A 22,341-nucleotide genomic window follows, 5' to 3' on the forward strand; every position below is an offset into this window, starting at 1 on the left:
AATAATGGCCCTTTATAGATAAAGGAGGGAGCTGCCTGTCTGGCGCTTTTGGGAGCGGAATTATGATTGTCCCCTATCCCTTGAGAGCCAGGCTACAGCGGTGCCATGCGGGGGGCTGCTGCAGAGGTGTCTCTCTCAGCCCCTAGTGAGAAGGTGTCAGGATCATCAGCTCTGGCACGTGGGACCAGCCTGGCTGCATTGGGAATTTGGTACAGGTAAAAACAAAATCCCTGGATGGTTCTGAATGAAGTCTCCTGATGCTCTGGTTCTGACTGGGCTACAGGAGAACTGCAAGCTTAAAAATAAAATAAAAATAAAAAGATCTGCTTGCAGCCCGACTAGGATCTAAAAGCAGCATTGACAGTGGAAAATGGAAGAGGTGGTGCCTGCAGGTGCTGGACAGTATGCACCGTGGCTCCCATCCCCCACCTCCTGAGCCAGCCTCTGCAGAGGTGGGGACGGACAGATGGCCCCCGGGACACTGCACAGCCAGCCTCTGCCTCTCCTCTTTCTGTTGCTGGTGCTGTGGTTTTGGCTGCATGAGAGCGGGTGCTTGGAGCCAGCTCCCAGTGGTGGGAGGGAGGCTTTGCGGTTGCTGAGACTGAAACGCTGGTTCTAATCTGACCCTGCGGAAGGAAGCTGCATGAAATGTCCTTCGCAGACCACATCCTCTGAGCCCGTGTCATGTTAACATCCTCCCTTCTAGCCCCCACACGCCTTCTGCCTTGTGCAGCCGCTACCTGCCGTTCACACATCCTTCCTCCTCCTCTGCTTTGGAGATAAGGGGTGTATCGGGCTGCTGCAGCACCCTAAACTTCCTCTGGTCTCCGCCAGTCCCACACCACATCCGCTGTTTCTGCAGACCGGAGCTGGCAGCAGTGTCCCTTCCACAGCACCTGACTCCTCGTTTACCCCACTCCTGACTCGCAGGTGCAGGAGACTCTGTGGGCAGGGAGGTAGCAGCACCCTGCCCTTTTACACAGTCCCTGCTGCAGCAAGTCGCAGGAGCAGGAAGAGACCCTGCTCGGGCAAGCAGGCTTAACGGGCTGAGTCTCCTCCTCTTGATTTTTGCATTGCTTCTAATTCCCTCTTTTCCTGATCCTGTCTCATAGATCTTCCAGCAGGTGGACTTCAATAAAAGGCCAGGACGCATCAGCGTGAGACCCATCAACTTCTCTGTCATCCTGAAGCTGTCCAGTGCCAACCTGCAGGAGAAAGTTTTCCGGGTGAGGAATGGTCCCTGCAGGCTCAGACCCGCCTTCCTGTCCTGAAATGTGCATCTCGCATCACCAGAGAGCTCGGTGTGCTGGGGATGTCTCGTTCACGAGTGCTTATTGACTGATTGCCCTGCCAGGATGTGTAATTACTGAGCTGGGGCATAACAGCAAGTCTCTTCCCCAAAGAGCTTACAATTTTAGCTTGTACCTGGGGCAGTGGAGAGAAGCAGGAAACGTTGCGATTGACCTGGGGCTCTGTGCAAGCTTACGTGAGCTGCACAGAGAGAGGGAGCCCGTGCAAGTTATTTTCTGACTGCACCAAGCCAGTTGCTCACTGGTTTTCCAAGTGAACTTGTGTAGACTGGCAATGGCCAGGGAGTAGCGGGCGGTTTCTCTTTCAGGATTAGCGTGCATGATGCCATGCGAGCACAGAAAGGGCCCGCAGACTCTGCTGCTGCTGCTTTTAGCTGACCTGGGCCCTGTATTCCTCTCCTGATGGGCCCAGAGAAAAGGATGGGGGTATAGGGAAGGCAGCTTTCACAGTCTCTAGTGCCAGCTGATAGTTTTACTGTGGTCCAGGGCTGGGATTTGGTACCATGAGCCTCATTCACATAGGGGGGCTGTTTCCCTTATTTTATATCTCGCCCCCAGCATATTTAACCTTCGTATTGCAGTGACAGTCTAGCGCCGGGGGCATGCAATCCTGCTAGCAGCTGTCACCCTCTGCGAACACTGCCCTCCTCAGTATCCCTACTGGAAGACCAGACTTGGGGATTGAATTCGGGATTTTGCATGTGCTCTACTGGGCCAGCCTCAAACTGTGCTCCCAGCTCATAAAAATATATATATATTTTTTTTTTTTTTACTGACAGCTCAACTTTTTATCTGAGACACATTCTGCTGTGGTCATTTTGTGCAAAGCTGGACTTAGCATGCGGAGATTGTGTTCTTTCCTGTTTGTACCCCAGATCAGTCCAGACAAGTGGGTTTTGCATCCCTACCAGCAGATGGAGGCAGAGAACAAAACTTTGAGGCTTTGCTACATAACCTGCAGTCCCTCAGTATTTCTCGGTCTCCAGCAGATGGTAGAGGTGCAGACCTGCAGTCTCTCAGTATTTCTCTGTCTCCAGCAGATGGTAGAGGGGCAGACCTGCAGTCCCTCAGTATTTCTCTGTCTCCAGCAGATGGTAGAGGTGCAGACCTGCAGTCCCTCAGTATTTCTCTGACTCCAGAAGATGGTAGAGGTGCAGACCTGCAGTCCCTCAGTATTTCTCTGTCTGCAGCAGATGGTAGAGGGGCAGACCTGCAGTCTCTCAGTATTTCTCTGTCTGCAGCAGATGGTAGAGGGGCAGACCTGCAGTCTCTCAGTATTTCTCTGTCTCCTGCAGATGGTAGAGGTGCAGACCTGGATGCTGGGCTTGATGGACCCTTGGTCTGACCCAGTATGGCATATCTTATGTTCTTATGTTGCTCACTCCTGTGGTTCTGGCAGGTCCTGGATTCATTGGACTGGTTGACGAATGTGGCAGGAGCCATTTAAAGTGGACCCAGTCGTTAGAATATCTGAGGGCATGCTTGAGTATCCAGCTGGGGAAGGTGTTTGACTATGGAGTGGAGTCAGGTCCTTCGGCTGTTGCGTCTGGCGGTGCCCGCTGCAGAGGATGCTGTTACCCTGTTGGAATCCGCTTTCAGGGGAATTTCAGCTTCATTTGCCATTGCCAGAGGATGCCAGTTTCACTTTCTCCTGGTGGCACTTTTGGCTCAATCTCGAGAATGGGGATGGATCGGGAAGTGCCCGACTGGGTGCCGGTGGTGGTGACCACGGATGCCAGCCTCTCTGGTGGGGGGGGGGGGGTGATGTGTGAAGGAAAATCTGCCCAGGGCAGTGGCTTTAGAGGAGGCGACCTGGGAACCAGGGCAGTGCGCAGAGCCTTACTGGAGTCTCTCCCCCTCGTTCGAGACGGTGCGGTGCGCGTGTTCTCAGAGAGTGCTACGTCAGTGGCAAATATTAACCGCCAGGGCAGAAGGAGGAGGAGTCTGGTAGCGCTGGAGGTGCAAGAGCTTTCTGTTGGGGCGGAGAAACATCTGGCAAGAGTAGCGGCTTCCCTGTAGCCGGCGAGCACAGCGTGCAGGCGGACTTCCTCGTCTGTATCCGGGGCAGACGGCGGTGGGCCTCATGAAGCCGGATCAGGGGAGATAGGATTGGAGAGCGTCAACGCTCCCGTTCACCTGTGGCTGCCACGCCTCTTGCTGTACATGTTTCCACCGCTGCCTCTCGTAGGTGGCGTGCGCCGGCCGTGGTTTGTGGACCACCTTTGTCTGGCGGGTCACGGTTCTGTTTGATTTTCCCATCTGCCAGGGCTGTTGTGCCGGGGACCGGATCACATCTGTCTAGCAGCTTGGCTTTCCATATTCGGAGCCTGTGATTGCGACTTTTGCTTCGGGCAAGGCAGCCTTCCACGATTTTGGCTCATGTCCGAGTGTGGGCAGGCTTTGAATCTTGGTGTTTACAGAACAAGGTGCAGCCTTTGAAAGTGGACTCTAGGTTTTTTTTTGTTTTTTTTTTAAGCAGTTTGGCTTATAGTTTGGCCTATAATTCCCCTTGGGCTCAGGTGGCAGCCTTAGGTTACTTTCGAGGTAGGATTTAGAGAAGACTCTTGGCGTCTCCCCCAGATGTGGTCCCTTTCCTCAAAGGGGCAAAACGTTCAGAAGATTTGTCCAGCATGGAATCTGAATTCAGTTCCTTTTTTTGCATAGGGAGGCTTCCTCCTTTCACCTTATCCAGACGATCGCGTTACCGGCCTTTCCGAATTTGTCTGCGGATGCTCCTATGGCGAGGGAGCTTCCCTTCTGGATGGGCACAGAGTTCTTTTGCCAGATCTCAAGGTGGCGAATCCCTTTCGGAGATCGGGTCATTTTTTTGCCCTGTGCAGAGGTTGAAGGAGACGATAGTTTCGGCTTACGTCTGTAAGGGCCGGGAAGTGCCGGAGGGGCGGCCTCGTGTTGTCTGACGACGTGGTATTCGCCTCCCTCTTTTACCCAAACATTGGATGTGCGGGCGCTGGAGGAGGTGTCTTTTGGGGAAAGTGTGCTGCGTGCGGGTCTCTTGAGTTCCTGCGCAGTGTAGAGGGGCTGGGGCACATCCCACTTGTCTGGACTGATCCGGAGTATGAACAGGAAAGGAAAATAGTTTTCTTATCTGCTAACTTTCCTTCCTGAAGTACCACGGATCAGTCCAGAGACCCGTCCTCGCTTCTGGATGTTGCTGAGCTGCTTTGTGATATTTTCATAGCAATGAGAAGTGTACATAGTTCCAGATGTGCGTTCTGTCAGGTTAAGAGGGCTCTGCTCACCCCAGCTACATTGGGGTTTGTTGGAGTAGGCATCCTGGCTTGGGAACAGGTCAATACTGAGGGACTGCAGGTGGCGCTCTGGGTTATGCAGCAGTACCTCAGTGTTTTTATTCTCTGCCTCCAGCTGCTGCTAGGGATGCATGAACCCGCTTGTCTGGACTGATCCGTGGTACTTCAGAAACAAAAATTAGCAGGTAAGAACCAATTTTCCTTTCAGCATGCAGGCATAGCCCCTGACTCCCAGGTGCTGCAGCCTTGCACAGCCTCTGAGCCCCCAGCGCTGGAGGCACTGGAAGCTTTTACTGACACGAAATTATTTCTATGGTCACGCTCCTGCCCCCTTCCCACCCCACCCCCACCAGCCGACTGTCAGTAAATGCTCGTTAATGCCCAATACAATAATCAATGCATCAGAATGTGAGGCCATAGTACGTCAGAACCTGGCAACACACCGCAGCCCTCACTCTGCCTGTAACCCAGCAATGACTGTGTTTTGTCCTAGGATGGGCTTATCGAGCAGTTGTATGATCTGATGCTGGAATACCTCCACAGCCAGGCCCATACGATTGGCTTCCCAGAGCTGGTCCTGCCAGCAGTCCTGCAGGTAAGGGGCTTTGCACAAATTGATGCATCAAACACGAGGAACTATGGGGTGTGTGGGGGGGGCTTAATCTTCTGGCCTTGATCCAAAGTGATGGTAGGACTGTGGCTGCAGGTAGGTGGCCCTGCATGCGGAAGTTGACTTAATGAAGGAGGATGTACAGGATGCTGCAATCTGCCAGGATCCTGAGAGAGACCCGGCTTCTGCAGTCCCTCTGACTCGGGGGAGATGCACCCGTCTTCAGTTACAGCACACAGGAGGGGAGGCAGCTGCAATAGGACAGAAGCAGGACTGGATCAGCTTTTTGGGGCTGACCTGGGTGAAATGTGAGCTGCGGCTGCTTCCTCACTGGCACTGAAGGAAATCTAAATTCCCTGTACGTACCCGGATCAGCCCAGACTCCTGGGTTTTACCTCCCCTCCAGCAGGCGGAGACTCTGTCGTATACCCCTGAGGTGCCCCCTAGAGTCTGTCAGTGTTCTTCTGTCTCCAGCAGGTGGAAGAGGTGGTTTCTGTCAGGATTTGGGTTTTTTTGGTCAGGCTTCGGAGTTAGGTCCTGATGGTTAGTGAGGGCTCAGGTTTTTTGCTCTTTTAGCTGGCTTCCCCTTTAGCCTTCCAGGGGGTTGTTAGGTTCTGGTGGGGCCACCCCCCCCCCCTGGTATTTGAGGCTCAGGAGCAGAGGGTTGAGGGACCCCGTAACTGCCCGCTGAAGGTGGTCCTGGGGGTCTCGGGCTCCCACCTTCAGTTAGCCCCTGCACAGTTTTCAAAGAATTTAATTAAAGTACTGTGCCTTTAAACTCTCCTGTTCTGCCGGCCTTGCTTTCTCTCTGCGGGTGTTCTACCAAGTTCCCCAAATTTCAGAGGCCGCAGTTGAAAAGAAGATTTTGGAGATCTGAGCAGTTCCCCCTGTAACCAGTACTTCGTTGGCTGCTTCTCTGAGAAGGGTCAAAGTTTCCTGGGCGGACTCTGCGGTTGCTCGCTTGTGACAGAGCTCTACTGTTGGCCGTCGTTCAGTACCGAACATCCAGTTAACTGGCCCCACTGCTGTAAAGGAGAGATTCAGTGGCTCCAGGGATCCATAAGCCCCAGGCCTGTGCACTGTGTGCCCTGATGTCGTCATAAGGATGCAAAGCGCTTTCCATCCTGGTGTCAGAAGGTTGTGTCCTGTGCGTGCAGGAAGAGAGCCAGAGTCTTTCTCCTGTGCAAACAGCATCTGTACACCGAGAGATCTTGCCGCAAGTGATATTCACTGGAACTGGAATAAATGGTGGGGTTAGGGCTGAGTGACAGTTCTTTCTCCTCTAACCCTGGCGTTCGCTACAGTCGGAGGAGGGCTCAGAGGTCAGGCAGCTTTACAAACTGAGATCTCTTGCTTCCTGCAAACCTCTCTCTCTGGGGTTTGGACAGCATTGTCAGGGAGGAGAGAGATGGAGTGGGCTGCAGACCCTTCTCACGATGAGGACAAGTCCTGTCTTCCTCCTGTGATCTAAAGTCCTCTCAGCTGAGGTCGTGTTGAAAAATGCTTAACTTTCATGCATTTTCTCCAGTTAGAGAGGGATTCCAGGTAAATACAACCTGGAGGCCACAAGTCTGGGATGTCATGGTTTGAGTGTTTTTATTCTGAAGAAGCGCAGACCTTCTGGGCCAGGGAGGGTGTAGGTCTCTGGACAGTGAAACGGTTTCTTCGATGCGGCACACCTTTCGCTGGAGGATGTTGGCCTGTGATTGAGGAGCTGCCTCTGTCCCTAACGCTCCCCTCTCCTCCCAGCTGGGACTTTCCTCTGAAACGCTCCTTTGTGATGCTGGCTGTGCAGGATTAGCCAGCCTTCCCGCGGGCCTGCCGCAGATGTGTAAACAGCTGCACTCTCTTCCCTGCTGGGGGAGTTCTGGCAGAGCCCCTTGTTTTTGTGCTTCGCTGCCGGTTAGGTTCACCCCAGGACTGAAGCTGCGGGTCTCTCGTTTCTTGTTCATGTCCTGGCCTGCGATTGCACCTTTGCCTCTCTCTGTAGCAGACAGAAGGGCTTTCCGTAGGGGTCGTCCTTCCAGAAAATAAGCAGATTCCAGGTGCAGGGCTGGGTTTAGCGCCTACTAAATGGTCATGGGAACTTTCTCATCTCCTCTCTAGTGTCCACTTTTTAGTGTCTGTACTACTGCTGTTTGGGGGCTGCTGATAAGTATTTGGGCGGTTTCTAATACCCTTCCCCCCCTTTCTCCTTGCCTCCTTCTCACAGCTCAAAGCTTTTCTGAAGTATTGTAAAATAGCCAATTACTGCAAGCAGATCCGGCAGCTGCTGGAGAAGATACAGGAAAATTCAGTGCATATTGCCAGCAAACGTCAGAGAGCCGCCTTCAGCGTCGCCCACAGGGAGGCTGTGGTGAGTCTAACACGGATTCCACTTCCTGGAAAGACAGACAGACTCCTCCAGCCTCTGAGGGAAGGGGTCATGGGGCTGGAGGGTGCTGGGGGTGCTGCCTGCATTACGCAGCACGGGGAGCACACAGACACATCCCCCTTCTGTTCTGCAAGCAGATCAGACATCATCTGAACCCTCCAATATGCATTAACCCTTTCATATCCGATTTCATGCACTATTGCCAACTGACTGATAAACTGTGACTTGCTGGGGGAGAACAAGACTAATAACCCTGAAATAGAGAGCTATTTAAAATCCAGCGATCAGGCATCTACCAAGAAAAGTCCCCCATTCCCCTAAATTAATAAACTATGCTGTAACTTTGGATAAGCTGACAGTTCCCTTCCAGGAGTGCTGCATTTAGTGGGCCTTGGGGTAAGGTCACCCCCTCCAGAAAGCAGTAGCAGGGGCTGCAGTGCTTAGGGACATCTCTCGCTGCCAGCGCTGGGAGACGTCGGATCACTGCAGTCACAGGTTCTGTTCTAGGCTGAGGGCTCTGCAGTGCTTAGGGACATCTCTCGCTGCCAGCGCTGGGAGACGTCGGATCACTGCAGTCACAGGTTCTGTTCTAGGCTGAGGGCTCTGCAGTTACAGGGGCTGATGCAGAGGGCCTGTAGTGCTATCTGGCACACAGCATGGGGAGAGAAGGAAGGGCACGAGGGACAGGAAGAATGTGTAGCTTTCTTGCAATGCTTTAGTTTCATCTTTCATAGCAGAGAAGAGACTGAGGGTGTTTCACAACTTTTTTGTGTAAGAGCCTCAGACGTGCTTCCGTTTCCTTAAAAGGAGAAACACATAATTTGATTTTATTTATTTAACAGCAGTTCTGTTCCTCTGCATGTCTCCCAAAACATTTTACAGTAGAGAGAGAGACTGCAGCCTTCACAGAAACAGTGAGGTGGAGGGGACGGCAGCCGGCAGGGGGGATATGAGCTTTTGTTCCGGTCCGGCTGTGGGTGCCTGATTCTGACCTCGTGCCCCCTGGCAGACTTCCTGTCACGGTGTGAGAAGAGAGCGCCTCGGGCAGTCCAGCGTGAACAAGGTCTCTCTGTCTCTTGTGCTGCCACAGGCGCAAAACGATAATTACAAAATCTATTTGCGGTGACTCTTCTTGCAGCCGGTGCCAGCCATTTCTAAACCGAGCCCGATGCAGCGAGGATTAGTGCCTTAATAAATATTTTAATGGAAGAGGAGGAAAGGTACTAGAAACATAAATCTTCCTCTCCGTGTGCCAAGCTTTTGTCTATAGACACTCTGGCACCACAGCGGGACTTCAGCACCCGAGCATGAGCTGCGCGGGGAAAGGAAGGCGAGAGGCGCACCAGCTGCAGAGAGGGCTCTGTCCGCGTTGTGAGCTTCCCCGTCCTCCGTATGCCGCATATGGGGTACGGAGGAGGCTTGGAAATAGAAATAGCTAGCACATTCCAGGGCTGCAGGCCTTGAGCTGCACCCCCGAGGAGCAGCCAGGAGATAGGGTGGGACTGTGGCACACCCTGCAATCCTTAGTTGCCACTTTAGTTTGCAGGGTTTTGCTATGGGCAAGAGCGGCGGTGGGATGTGTCGGGTGTGAAGCCGCCCCATGCTGCCAAGCAGAGTACAATGCAGCAAAGCAGAGATGGGATGGAAGGAAGAGCACCTGATTTAGTATAAGCTCTTCCGAAAGCCTCTTACTGTCCTGGAATGTCTCTGCTCTCATTAGTGGTAATGAGGGGCGCAACCATTTTCTTGCGTGCCGGGCCATCAGAGCTCGCCACCAGCATGGATGGGAACCTATTTGTGACATGGGGCATCGCTGAATTGTGCTGCCTGCAAAACATGTATGAAATTAAATCTCAAGCAACTTTGATGAAAGAAAAAATGAACATGCTTGAGCTGCTTTTAGGAAAGTAAGCTTTTCTGGCTCAGGCTGACCCCAGTGGGAATTGCTTCTGATTCTGTGGCCGGAGGTACAGCTCGCTTTGGACCTTTTCCTGTATAATCACAGCGGTGAATCAGAAGACTTAGCAGCGGGAGAGGAATGCCCTAAGTTTACTTAGGGAATAGCCACTGCTATTAATTGCATCAGTAGCATGGGATCTTCTTAGTGTTTGGGTACTTGCCAGGTTCTTGTGGCCTGGTTTGGCCTCTGTTGGGCTTGATGGACCCTTGGTCTGACCCAGCATGGCATCTTCGTATGTTCTCTCTGCCGAGTACAGCTCTGTGTACTTGGAGCAGGGTGCAGAGAAAATTGACAAGAGCTGTTCTCTCTCTATTCCTTGATCAGAGCCATTCACCTTCCTTATCTAACTCACATGCAAGTATTTATTTACCCATCGTTTAAAGAAACCATACCTTATTAGTTTATGTCCAAATTCAATGCTAGCCATCAAGAGAAAGCCGACCAAACCAAACTTTCTTAAACAATCTACTAAATTAAATTCACTTTCTATAAAAATCATCTTATTTCTCCACAACTTTAATTTCTCATCAGTTAGTTGATAACTTTCAAACAGAAAAAGCAGTTCATTTAAACCAGTTCTCCCTTCCTCTTATCTTCCAACACAGTTAACTCTCCAGCTCCCGGTGTCCTTTCAAGTTGTGAAACTTCCTTGGCTCTGGTAACTTGAGATTGAGCTGTGATCCTCACTCACTGCGATGCATTACACCAGGGCAGCAATCCGACATGAACAGAAAATCCCATTCCAAGCAGTGCTGTCCCTTCTTACGTTCCTCTATGTAATCTCTCAGCCCTGCAAGCAAGGCAAGGACTTACAACAAAGCAGTAACTGTTGCTGTCTTGAACCTCTTTGTATGTATTAACAAATCTACAGGCAAACGAACCAGAATCACTCCTAACGAGCTTTCATTAAGAAAACTAGAAAGAATCTAAAACTGAGTGGGCATCCCACAGCAAATCAGAATAAATAGTGCACTTTTATCTACAACTGGCCAAAGAAAATCTTTTACTTGCAAACAACAAAAATTCTACTTCCATCCAGATCTGTCTTTCTCTTAGCGCCGTGGTGCGAGCACTCTCTCTCTCTCTCTCTCTCTCTCTCTCTCTCTCTCCTCTGTCTCGGGGTATCCCTTCTCAATAGACACCCAGATCTGTCTTTCTCTTAGCGCCGTGGTGCGAGCACTCTCTCTCTCTCCTGTCTCGGGGTATCCCTTCTCAATAGACACCCAGATCTGTCTTTCTCTTAGCGCCGTGGTGCGAGCACTCTCTCTCTCTCCTGTCTCGGGGTATCCCTTCTCAATAGACACCCAGATCTGTCTTTCTCTTAGTGCCGTGGAGCGAGCACTCTCTCTCTCTCCTGTCTCGGGGTATCCCTTCTCAATAGACACCCAGATCTGTCTTTCTCTTAGCACCGTGGTGCGAGCACTCTCTCTCTCTCCTGTCTCGGGGTCTCCCTTCTCAATAGTCAGACACCCAGAATTCTTTATCTGGGTAACTTCCTTCAGACGAGAAGCCAATTGATGTCTGAGCCTGTCCAGCAGATTCAGACGCAAGACTGCACAATGCACGGTGGCCACAGCCGCTGCTGGGTCCCTTCGTGGTCGCTAAAATGTTATGCGCCAAACACGCACAAGAATACTATACTTACATTGCTGAATAAAACATTATATTTCTACAAAACCTAAGTATTCTTGAGAGCTGCTGGCTGCCAGTTCGCTGACAAACTGGCCAACTCCGTATTGCGGAGGTTGCTGTTGCATTGCTCTGCAAGGTTTCCCAGCTAGGCTTAGTTCTCTGAATGCTTGTCTTGGAGTCCCCCATAGCTGCTGAATTTATATTGTGGTAATTAAATAAAACAGGTTAATATTTTGCTGGCATCCAGAGGGCCCTGTGTTGTCAGGTATTGCCTCCCCTCATCTCTGGGGCTCTCTGCTGGTGCCTGATAGCACCATCATTAATTGTGGCTAACAAAGGCTTAGAATCACGACGATTTTATCAGAAAATTAAAAGGGCCACAGGGCTAAGTGCTCGGCCATTGGCTAATGGGCAGTGGTATTGCGATCTGTCAGCTTTGCAGGAGCACATCCACTGCATCTGTGAGTATGCGATGCTGCATGGCGCTGCGCTCTTTGGAGTCTGCCTAGCTGTCTGGGTTGGGTTTCTCCCTGAAATGATTTTTGGGGATGATCCTTGGTAGCCTGGCGGTTTACGCAGGTCTTTCCCAAGCCTCTTGTGTAGGCTTTACTAGTTTGCTATTATTGGGCCATTGAGCAGGGTAGTGTTGGCCACGAGTAAGTTGTGAAGCGTGCATGCTCTTTTCTAGGTATCCGAAAACCTGACTATCCCATGAACTTTCAGCATTCTCCTGCATATCTTGTTTGTCTCCTAGGAGCAGTGGGAGAAGCAGGAGAAGGAAGATGGGACCCCACTGGCAAAGTATTACAGCCACTGGCGGAAGTTGCGTGAGAAGGAGATTCAGCTGGAGATCAGTGGCAAGGAGCGGGTAAGGCTGGCGCGTCTCCTGCTTCCATAATCCCTGCACCCCATGTTTGCGCACAGTCTCTCTCTCTCTCTTTTTTTTTGCTTCTCTGGCCGTGATGGGATTTTTTTTTTTAGCTCCTGTTCACTGCATTTGTAAAGATTTTAAACAGTTAAGTGCAGGCCCTGACATGCTTGTGGCCTGGGGAGCGTCTCCTCTGTTGGTGGCATGTGTGGGCCGGTAGGGGCCTGACTAGTCCCTGGGTGGCGGTTGGCACTCTCTCTCTCACCTGTCTGGACTGAAGTGCAGGCCGGGGAGGGGCAGAGCTTTGTGGCTGAAGGTAAATAATTGAAGACTAGAAAGCCCTTGCTCTCTCGTCTCCTGGCTGGGCTCTGCTAATTAAGCCCGCGGCAGCGGTGGAAGAGCCGCTAAGAGCCCTAATGGTGCCTGCATGGCAGAGGAGGGGCTACTTATCTCCTTCATTAAGAGAGGCAGATTATCAGGGACTGACGGAAAAAGGAAAGATAATTGAGTCCACCGCTGAAAGGATTTCTGTGTGCACTCGGCTCTTCCACCAGCAGCTGTGTTCCTCTCCCCTCGCAATCGAACCCCAAGGGGATGGCAAGGGATCCCACCATGACCTTTCATCTTTCTGTGCCTCACTGGCTGGCCCCACCTGCCAGTTGTATTGGGCTGAAAAGCTCTGCCAAGAGACGGCAGGCACGGGTGGTTATCCGCGGCCGCTTCTGTTTCTCGTGGGCTGGCAGTGTGCGGGGCATTGCAGTCCAGGTTACCAGGGGCAGCCCGCTCTGCAGCTCTGCTGCAAGGTCCTGGACGGTTTGCATGCAGTGCTGGGGAGAGCCTAGGTGGGTGCAGACAGGAGCATTGGCTGGAGTTCAGATCAGGCGCTCACTGCGTAGCAGCACCTCCTACATGAGATCAGTATCTTGCAGGCTATCTTCCCGAGAGGATCTGCCGCGCAAAGCACTCCCTACACCCCCTGATCTGCCGAGATAAGCAATGCCAGACTGCGCTCCTGAAAGCAATGGCGTAAGGTTAGATACAGTCACAAAAAAGCACAGGATTAACAACATTGCCCTAGCAGCTCCCTAGTTTTGCTGAACACTCTGCTTCTCCAGGGGAACATCATACACATCAGTGCGATCTCTTAAATCATATTTTACACTTTTCATGGGGAAGTTTCACATTAGCTCCAGGGTATGACAAATGTTGAACTTGTATGAAAATCCAAAATACATCAGCTTTCTGTTATATTAGCAATGAAACTGTATAACAATCACAGTTTGCCCCAAAGTCAGACACTTCAATGTAAGTTCCCTGTACGTCCCCGGATCAGTCCAGACTCCTGGGTTTTGCCCCCCTCAGCAGATGGAGACAGAGAAGTTTTTAAATCAAACTCCTCCTTACATAGGATGGTACCACCTACAGTCCGGCAGGTGGAAAGGGTGCAAGGCCTACAGTCCGGGCTGCGAGAATAGTTTTCTTAGGAAAGTTAGTCAGAGTTAGGGGATTTTTCTTTCTATCTCTTTGTTTGTTAGTGATTGCCTTAACTTTGCTAATTGGGGGAAAAAAAAAAAAGGTGAAACTTAGGGCTTGTAATTTAGAACAGTGTGGTCAACCTCCCAGGGGGGGTCGGCAGGCCCTAGCAGGGCCATCCCCTGCTGGTCTGAGGCAGCTGCAAGCCAGGGTTGAGGACCCTCACTTTTTCTGTGGCAGCTTGGGTGCGATTACGGGGAGCCCACTCCACCCTGAGGATCAGCACCGTGGACCACTGCCGGGGCAAGGTTTGGAAAAAAAAACAATTCTAACTTTTGTTTTTACTTTCATGTTGCTCAGCGGGTTGGCTCTCTCTCTCCTCCCGGTATTTTTGCTGCATTTCGAGGAGGGGGGGGAGGGGTCGGTTTCGGGCGGTTTTTGTGTCGCCGTTTTCTTTTTTTTCCTCTCTTCCGATGCCGCGAGCCGCCTCGTGCACGTCTCTCGCGTGAGGGACTTTGTTCGGCATGTTTGCCGGGGGGGGGGGGGTGTTCCTCTGGCGGTTCTAAAATTAAAAACATGGCAAATGCCAGGTCTGCCCGCGCTTCGGCAGCTGCAGCTGATCCTGTGCGGGCTGGAATCGATCCGTTCCCGCTCAGCGTGGGAACGGAAGCCATCTTGCAGTCCTTCAGCTGTGCAACTCAGGCTGCCATGGGGGAGGGGTTGCTACCACCTCCTCTGTCTCCGCAGCGGAGGTTTCCTGCTGATAGGGAGCCTTTGCAGCCGGATTCCCCCGCTACGGCGGATGACCCTGAGGGGGTCTCGGATTCCTCCTCCTCTTCTTTTTTTTGTCTGAGTTTGCATTACTACTTCATAAGGCATTTAAAGCTCGGAAGTCAGGCGAGAGGCGCACGGCAGACAAAGTCGCCGCTGGAGGGGCCAAGTCTCATGCCAGGAAGCGTGCTAAACCTCGAGGCGAGAAGGGACCGTCTCTTCCTAAGCGCTCACTCCGTACGGGGGTTCCGCAGCCGGATACCGATCCAGAGGAACCGGATCCACAGCCTTCTCCTCCGCAGGGGGTGGATGCAGATCCTGATCTGCAGCCACAGGCTGCGGAGGGGGATGACACCAAGGTAGTTCGCCTGTTTCGTAAGGACGAGCCTGCTCCTCTTATTGCTGCTGTCCTGGCGGAGCTGGGCATTGAGAGTCCTCCCGAAGAGGTTAAGTTAGGTAAGATGGATCCTGTCTTGTTGGGCCTGAGAGGTCCAGCAACTGCCTTCCCTTTTCAATTCTCAGCTACAGACTTGCTGTTCCGGGAGTGGGATACCCCGGAGCTGGGGTTGAAAGTGGGAAAGGCCATGGATAAGCTATATCCTCTGCCAGAGGATGCTTTAGAGATGCTGTGGGTACCCAAGGTTGACGCAGACGTATCCTCTGTCACCAAGAAGACCACGATCCCTGTTACAGGAGTAACGGCACTTAAGGACCTGCAGGACTGGAAGTTGGAGGTCCAGCTTAAGAGAATTTTTGAAGTCTCCACCCTGGGAGTCAGGGCAGCTATGTGCAGCAACTTTGCAATAAGGGCAAGTCCCCGTTGGGTGCAACAATTACAGGCCAGTGCAGGTTTTTCGCAGGAGGAAGCCACTCAGGCGAGTTGGTTAGCATCCTCCGTGGCTTACTGTGCTGATGCGTTTCATGACTTGTTAAGGATGTCGTCGAGGTCGGCTTGTCGACTGTTGTGGATACGGCATTGGTCAGCAGACATGTCCTCCAAAGCACAGCTGGGCTCTATGCCATTTAAAGGAAAATTGCTGTTTGGCAAGGTCTTGGAGGATATGATTCAATCTTTGGGCGAAAATAAAGTTCATAGGTTGCCGGAGCACAGGCCTTGGCCTCGGGGTTCCTTCTAGAGCCAGATTCCGGGGGAATCGGCGATATCAACCGGCTAAAATGCCTACCTCCTCCTTTCGGCCAGCACAACCGAAGCAACAGGCCTGGTCCCCGCCTTTTTCTGGCCGCAGATTCGGAAGAGCGGGAGCGGCTCCATCCACCCCGGGGTCCAAATCTTCACAATGAAGGGGCGCCGGTCCATTCCTCTGTGCCGGCGGTGGGGGGGCAGACTGTTCCTATATTTCGAGGAATGGACCAAGATCACAACGGATTAATTGGGTACTCGCTGTGATAAAACAAGGCTACGCTTTAGATTTTGCACGGCGCCCTCGGGACCGGTTTCTAGTCTCTCCATGCGGATATGCGACCAAACATCAGGAGATTCAGGACACTTTGCAGCGTCTTCTGCAGCTAGAGGCCATTGTTCCCGTACCCGTAGGGGCAAGAAGGAAGGATCGATACTCCATTTACTTCATAGTTCCGAAGAAGGAGGATGCGTTCCGGCCCATTCTGGATCTAAAGTCTGTAAACAGATGCCTCAGAGTACCACAGTTTCACATGGAAACTCTTCGCTCGGTCATTGCCTTGGTCAGAAAAGGGGAGTTCCTGGCGTCCCTAGATCTCACAGAGGCATATCTACATATCGGCATAAGACCGGCTCACCAGAGCTTTCTTCGCTTCGCAATCCTGGGCCAGCACTTTCAGTTCCAAGCTCTTCCCTTCGGTCTGACCACAGCTCCTCGGACGTTCACCAAAATAATGGTGGTGGTAGCGGCTCAGCTTCGGAGGGAAGGACATCTGGTGCATCCCTATCTGGATGACTGGTTGATTCATGCAAAGTCGGCTGACCTCGTGCAGAGAGCAGGTCACAGGGTTCTCCAGCTCCTACAGTTGTTGGGCTGGGTGATCAATCTGTCCAAGAGCAGACTTGTGCCCTTGCAGTCCCTGGAATATTTGGGGGCGATACTCGACACGCAGCAAGGCAGGGTATTTCTCTCTACAGACCACATTGTCAAGCTACAAGCCCAAGTCCGGGGATTCTTAATCAAGAGTCCTCCCAGAGTTCGGGATTACTTGCAGGTGCTCGGCTCGATGACTTCCACCTTGGAACTGGTACCTTGGGCTTTTGCTCCTATGCGGCCCTTATAATCTGCATTGTTCTCCCATTGGAATCCAGTCTCGGAGCTATTTTACCTTCCTCTTCCACTTCTGGATGCAGCGTGGGCCAGTATCAATTGGTGGCTGGTCATGGACAATCTTTCCCATGGAGTTCCCCTGGAAGTTCCAGACTGGACAGTGGTTACAACGGATACCAGCCTCTCCAGTTGGGGGGCAGTCTGCAGGGGAAAGTCTGTTCAGGGATGCTGGTTGCCCGAGAAGTCCCAATGGTCGATCATCTGGCTAGAGACTCTGGCAGTACAGTTGGCGCTCAGGTGTTTGGTCCTCTTCTTCAGGGGAGGGCAGTCAGAGTTCTGTCGGACAATGCGACCACGGTAGCATATATCAACCGCCAGGGGGGAACCAAGGGTCAACCGGTGGCGGTAGAGGCTAGTCAGCTGGGCGGAGCAGCATGTGGTGATCATCGCAGCGTCCCACATAGCCGGTGTGGACAATGTGCAGGCAGACTTTTTCAGCCGACAGTGCCTCGATCCCGGGGAGTGGGAGTTGGCAGACGCGGCCTTTCATCTCATCTGCGAGGAATGGGGCACGCCCAGCATGGACCTCATGGCGACGTTTCGGAATGGCAAAGCCCACTGTTCTACGGACGGCGCAGAGAGACAGGGGCAGAAGGGGTGCTTCCCTGGCCCTCAGGGGTCCTGCTGTACATCTTTCCGCCTTGGCCACTGATCGGCAAGGTAATTCGGCGCATAGAGCTCCATCCAACTGAGGTAATTTTGGTAGCTCCGGAGTGGCCGAGATGTCCTTGGTTTGCGGATCTCCTAAACCTGGCGCAAGCGGGACCTCTGCAGTTTCCACATCTTCCGGATCTACTGCATCAAGGTCCCGTATGTATGGAAGAAGTAGAACGCTTTTGTCTCTCGGCATGGCTTTTGAAAGGCGCCGCTTGAGTCGTAAAGGTTATTCTCCGGCTGTGGTGGCGATGCTGCTGAACTCGCGTAAGACGTCTACCAACCTAGCGTATGTTAAAGTTTGGAGGATTTTTAGTCGTGGTGTCTAGAGCGGGAGGTAGCTCCCACTAAGAGCGTCTGTGTCAGATATTCTCGGTTTTCTTCAAAACAGGCTAGCCAAGGGTTTGTCCCTAAGGGTTCAAGTCGCAGTGCTTGGCTGTTTACGTGGTACCATTCATGGTGTGGCTTTGGCGGCGCATCCGGATGTGGTTCGTTTTCTACGGGGCGCCAAGCATTTGCAGCCTCCGGTGAGACATCCTTGCCCGTCTTGGAATTTGAATTTAGTGATCAAAGCTCTGGTCTCAGCTCCCTTTGAGCCTTTGAAGAGGATAACCCTGAAGGACCTTACTTTGAAAGTTATCTTTCTGGTTGCTATTACGTCTGCTTGTAGAGTATCTGAGCTCCAAGCTCTTTCTTGTTGGGAACCGTTCTTGTGGATTTCGGATTCGGGGGTTTCTTTACAAACAGTGCCTTTCTTTCTACCGAAAGTGGTCTCTGCTTTTCATGTCAACCAATCAGTGGAGCTTCCAGCTTTCTCAGGTAGATCGTTCGGATCCGTTGTCTGGGGACTTGCGGAGGCTGGATGTTCGCAGACCGTTATTACGTTATTTGGAGGTCACCAATGATTTTCGGCTGACGGACCATCTGTTTGTACTGTGGAGTGGTCCCAAGCATGGTAGGATGGCATCTAAGACTACCATAGCTCGCTGGTTGAAGGAGGCCATTAACTCGGCCTATTTATTGCGTGGTAAGCCTCTTCCTCTGGAGCTTCGTGCTCACTCTACTCGTTCTCAGGCGGCATCTTGGGCGGAATGTCACTTGGTGTTGCCGCAGATTTGTCGGGCGGCTACTTGGAAATCCATTCATACGTTTGCGAGGCATTACTGATTGGATGTTCAGGCGCAGGCATCTGCGGAGTTTGGAGCAGGTGTGCTGCAAGCGGGCCTCTCCAGATCCCACCCCAAGTAGGTCAGCTCTGATACATCCCAGGAGTCTGGACTGATCCGGGTACGTATAGGGAAAGGAAAATTAGTTCTTATCTGATAATTTTCGTTCCTGTGGTAGCACGGATCAGTCCAGACGCCCGCCCGCAAGATATATGGAAGTTAGGGAGAGTCTGCTCGTTCCCTATTTTTTTTTTCGGTTGTCAAATCTGCAGAAAACGCTATCCTGTTTTGGATTGTCCTTGTTTCAGTGGGTCCACAGGTTCTGTTCCTTGAGGGGTTCAGTGACCCAAATATTTTTTGTCTAGTTGAGAGGTTCTTGTACATAGTTCTAGTAGTTCTGAAGTCATACTGCTTTGACATTGAGTAATATTGCCGAACTGTAGGTGGCACCATCCTGTGTAAGGTGGAGGGGGGTGTAAAATTTATTTATTTATTTATTTATTTAACATTTTTATATACCGACCTTCATGAAAGAGAATTCATATCAGATCGGTTTACAGATAACATGAGGGGAATAACAAAGTCAACCATATAACAAGAAATGAAAGTTACATATAACAAGGGGTATTAACCTGGAGGGCTAGGATAGCCGGAGCGATAGAAAGAATAACTGAACAAATTAGATAATACAATAATATGATGAGAAGAGGCATAAGTGTATAGGCTACACTTGTCAGAGAGTTTTAGGTAAAATCCAGGAGTCTGGACTGATCCGTGGTATTACAGGAACGAAAATTATCAGGTAAGAACCAATTTTCCTTTCATTGCAGCTCCCGTTCCTTTGATTCAGTTATACAGTTTCATTGCTAATATAACAGAAAGCTGATCTCTCGTTTTTAGATTTTTATAGAAGTCCAACATCTTGTCATATACTGGCAGTTAATGTGAGATTTCCCCATGAAAAGTGTAAAATATGATTTAAGTCACATTGATGTGTATGATGTTCTCCTGAAGAAGCCGGTTGGGAAATGTGGGAATGTTTTTAATGTTTGTGTATACATGTTTTTGTGAATGCATGGTATTTACTGAATAAAATAAATATATGGTAGGCTGTTCTTCATAGTTGTGTATTATACCTTCCTTTGTACTACAGATATAGCAAAGGCAATGATCTTCTACAGGCACTTTTCTTATTAGGAGGTCTGCTGGAGGTTTGGGATTCTCTTGCTGTTCTTTTGCCCTCCCCCTCCTGTGCCTCTATCATACCCTTTTCATTTGCACATCTGAAACCATGCTTTGAGAGACGCATACAATTTCCCAGAACATATAGACTTTCTCTTGGAATTCTTAGCACAGAGCCTGCACATCTGATGGTTACTCCTCCTGTTCTTAGTTGTTTTATAGTCCTGTGATATGGGGTCTGTGTGAGAATGCCAAGTCCATGAGGCCCACTTTCTGAATATATTCTAAGCCCAGCTTGTCAGACTTCGGCCAAGCAACCCACTTGGGGTACAGGTTGGGAGGGAAGGCTGCAGTGGGGTGTGGAGCTCAGGTTGGAAATGAAGCAGGGATGCACTCTGAAGAATCTCACTTTTCCCTGTACGTACCAGGATCAGTCCAGACCGTGGGTTATGTCTCCCTTCCAGCAGATGGAGTCAGAGCAAAAACTGAGAGGGTGGTCCCTCCTGACTGGTGCACCCTCTGTAAAACTTCGGTATTTCTCTGACTCCAGCAGATTCGGGTTGCACCTTCGGTTCTCCCATTTCCTTTCTGTGAGAATAGTCTTTGATTTATTTCTCCTGTTTTCTTGTTAACACATTTTTCACTTGGATGGATCTTATTTAAAAAAGAAAAAGAAAGGCAGAGGCTTTTCATTGTAGCTTTGCTCTCCTTCCTATGGGCTGTCCTGCTGCAGGTTCATTCAGTGGCAGACCTGTCATCTTTTGTATTTATTGCTGTTTGTTAACTTTCCTTTTACAGGGCTGCCATTTGCTGCCTTTAGGGGTGAAGTTGGTGGTCCAACCTCTCCCCCTCGATATCGACCCGCGGCCCGGAGATGTCGTGTCCTCAGGGCAGCCCCTAAGCTTCAGAGACGCGACATCCCTCTGGCTTGGGGAAAAAAAAACAAAAAAACCAGAACAGGTCGTTAAAGTTAGGCAGCGCAGGACTTTGATTTCGTTCCTGCTGTCGAAGGTTTTCGGAGGTCTGGGTTCCAAGCTCTTCTTTACTTGCCTCCATGCCGTGGCGCAGCACCTGCGGGGAGCCCGGATCGCGGCTCTCCCGGGACAGCCTGTGTGCTTGGTGCCTCCCCGGTGGAGAGGGAACCAGGTCTGGTTCACGCGCAGATGCGCACCAGGCTCTGAGGAGGTTGGCCCTGTTCCTGTCCAATGCGGAAACAGCGGCCATCTTGGATCCACTACTTGCTGCTCCAGCGCTGCCTCCCGGGGATTCAGACCTGGACGGACCTCATTCTCCTCCGGTTCTCTTTCCGGCGCACCTCCCCGACGCAGAGCCGCCCTGAGAGAACCCTCAGGGCCCCCACCTCTCCGGCCATCCCGCCTCTGGAGCCTTTTTCCACAGAATTTATTCTGCTGATGCATGGGGCTTATTTGGCAAGGCTCAGCCACCACCAGGATGCGGTTTGGCTCCCCCTCCTCCTAAAGTGGTAAGTCTGGGGGAACTCCCGGATGTGGCAGGGGGGCCTCGGGATCAGTACCATCACAGCCCGGTACAGCACCAGTATTCTGGCCCTGCCGTTCCAATGGCCACTTTGGGATCCTCTAGGGTTCAGCCGGTTGCCTATCCAACCAGTCCTGACCCTCCACCCCCGACGGACCCTGCAATGGACCCTGATCTAGATGACCCGACGCCCTCGGCGCAAGTCGAAGGGGATGTTCCTCAGGTTCTACGCCTTTTCCAGAGCGATGAGATGGTTCCACTTATCACACATGTCCTGGCCGGATTAGCTATTGAGGCCCCCCCAGGAGGCTCTTGCCGCCAGCACTGCACTGAAGAAGGGGGATCCCGGCCTACCAGGGCTCAAGCCATCTTAGAAGACTTTCCTTTTCATCCTATGCTCCTCCAATTGCTGTCCAGGGGGTGGGAGACTCTGGAGGCCTCTCTGCGGGTCAGGTTCAGCGTTTCGGGACCTCCAACTTCCCACAGCCTGGGACTATCTCCAGTTGCTAGGTTCCATGGCCTCCACAACAGATGTTGTGCCTTGGGCTTTTGCCCACATGCGTCCCTTACAAAGAGCATTATTCTCCCGTTGGAAGCCGGTATCTCAGGAATTTCAGGCTCCTCTGCCGATACCGCCCCTACCCAAGGGCAGCCTGACCTGGTGGCTCGACCTGAATCATTTGCTTCGGGGAGTAGAGCTCAAGGTTCCACAATGGCTACTCGTTACAACAGATGCCAGCCTTACCGGCTGGGGCCAGTGTGTGGTGGACACCAGAACAGGCAACTTGGCCAATCCACCATCTGGAGACGAGCGGTCCATCTTGCGCTGCAGCGTTTTCTGCCCCTAGCACAAGGCCGAGCAGTCTGGATCCTCTCCGACCACGCCACGACTGTGGCATACATCAGTCGTCAAGGGGGAACAAGACGTCTTCATGTGACTTTGGAGACGAACCAGCTGATGCCGCGGGCGGAACTCCACCTGTCTCATCTGGCGGCGTCTCACATTGCAGAGGTGGACAATGTTCAGGTGGCTTTTTTAAGTCGCCAGCGCTTAGATCCCAGAGAATGGGAATTGTCCCAGGAGGCAGTGGCACTACTCGTCACGTGATGGGGGACTCCCCATCTGGATCTGATGGGAACGCAAAGCCTCCGTGCTTTTTCAGCCGCAGAAGGGAGCACGGAGCAGAAGGCGTCGATGCCCTGGCCCTCCCGTGGCCGAGGAACATCCTACGTTCCGTGTTCCCGCCTTGGTCCCTGGTGGGA

General features: G+C 51.8%; 1 protein-coding gene across 4 annotated transcripts in view; it reads left to right on the forward strand.

The window, feature by feature from the left end:
• The window catches only part of NOC2L (NOC2 like nucleolar associated transcriptional repressor), a 58,532-nt gene that overhangs the window by 23,642 nt on the left and 12,549 nt on the right, over positions 1 to 22,341 (forward strand). Inside the window, exons 13-16 of one of the 4 annotated variants that reach the window (XM_029579231.1) lie at positions 1,113 to 1,226; positions 5,073 to 5,174; positions 7,402 to 7,545; positions 11,910 to 12,023. In XM_029579231.1, coding sequence (XP_029435091.1) covers positions 1,113 to 1,226; positions 5,073 to 5,174; positions 7,402 to 7,545; positions 11,910 to 12,023 — 474 coding nt within the window. The remainder of the gene's footprint in view (positions 1 to 1,112; positions 1,227 to 5,072; positions 5,175 to 7,401; positions 7,546 to 11,909; positions 12,024 to 22,341) is intronic. The other 3 variants (XM_029579234.1, XM_029579233.1, XM_029579235.1) reach the window with 3 other exon arrangements.

Source organism: Rhinatrema bivittatum, chromosome 15 (genome assembly GCF_901001135.1).
Source record: "Rhinatrema bivittatum chromosome 15, aRhiBiv1.1, whole genome shotgun sequence".
NCBI classification, from domain to species: Eukaryota; Metazoa; Chordata; class Amphibia; order Gymnophiona; family Rhinatrematidae; genus Rhinatrema; species Rhinatrema bivittatum.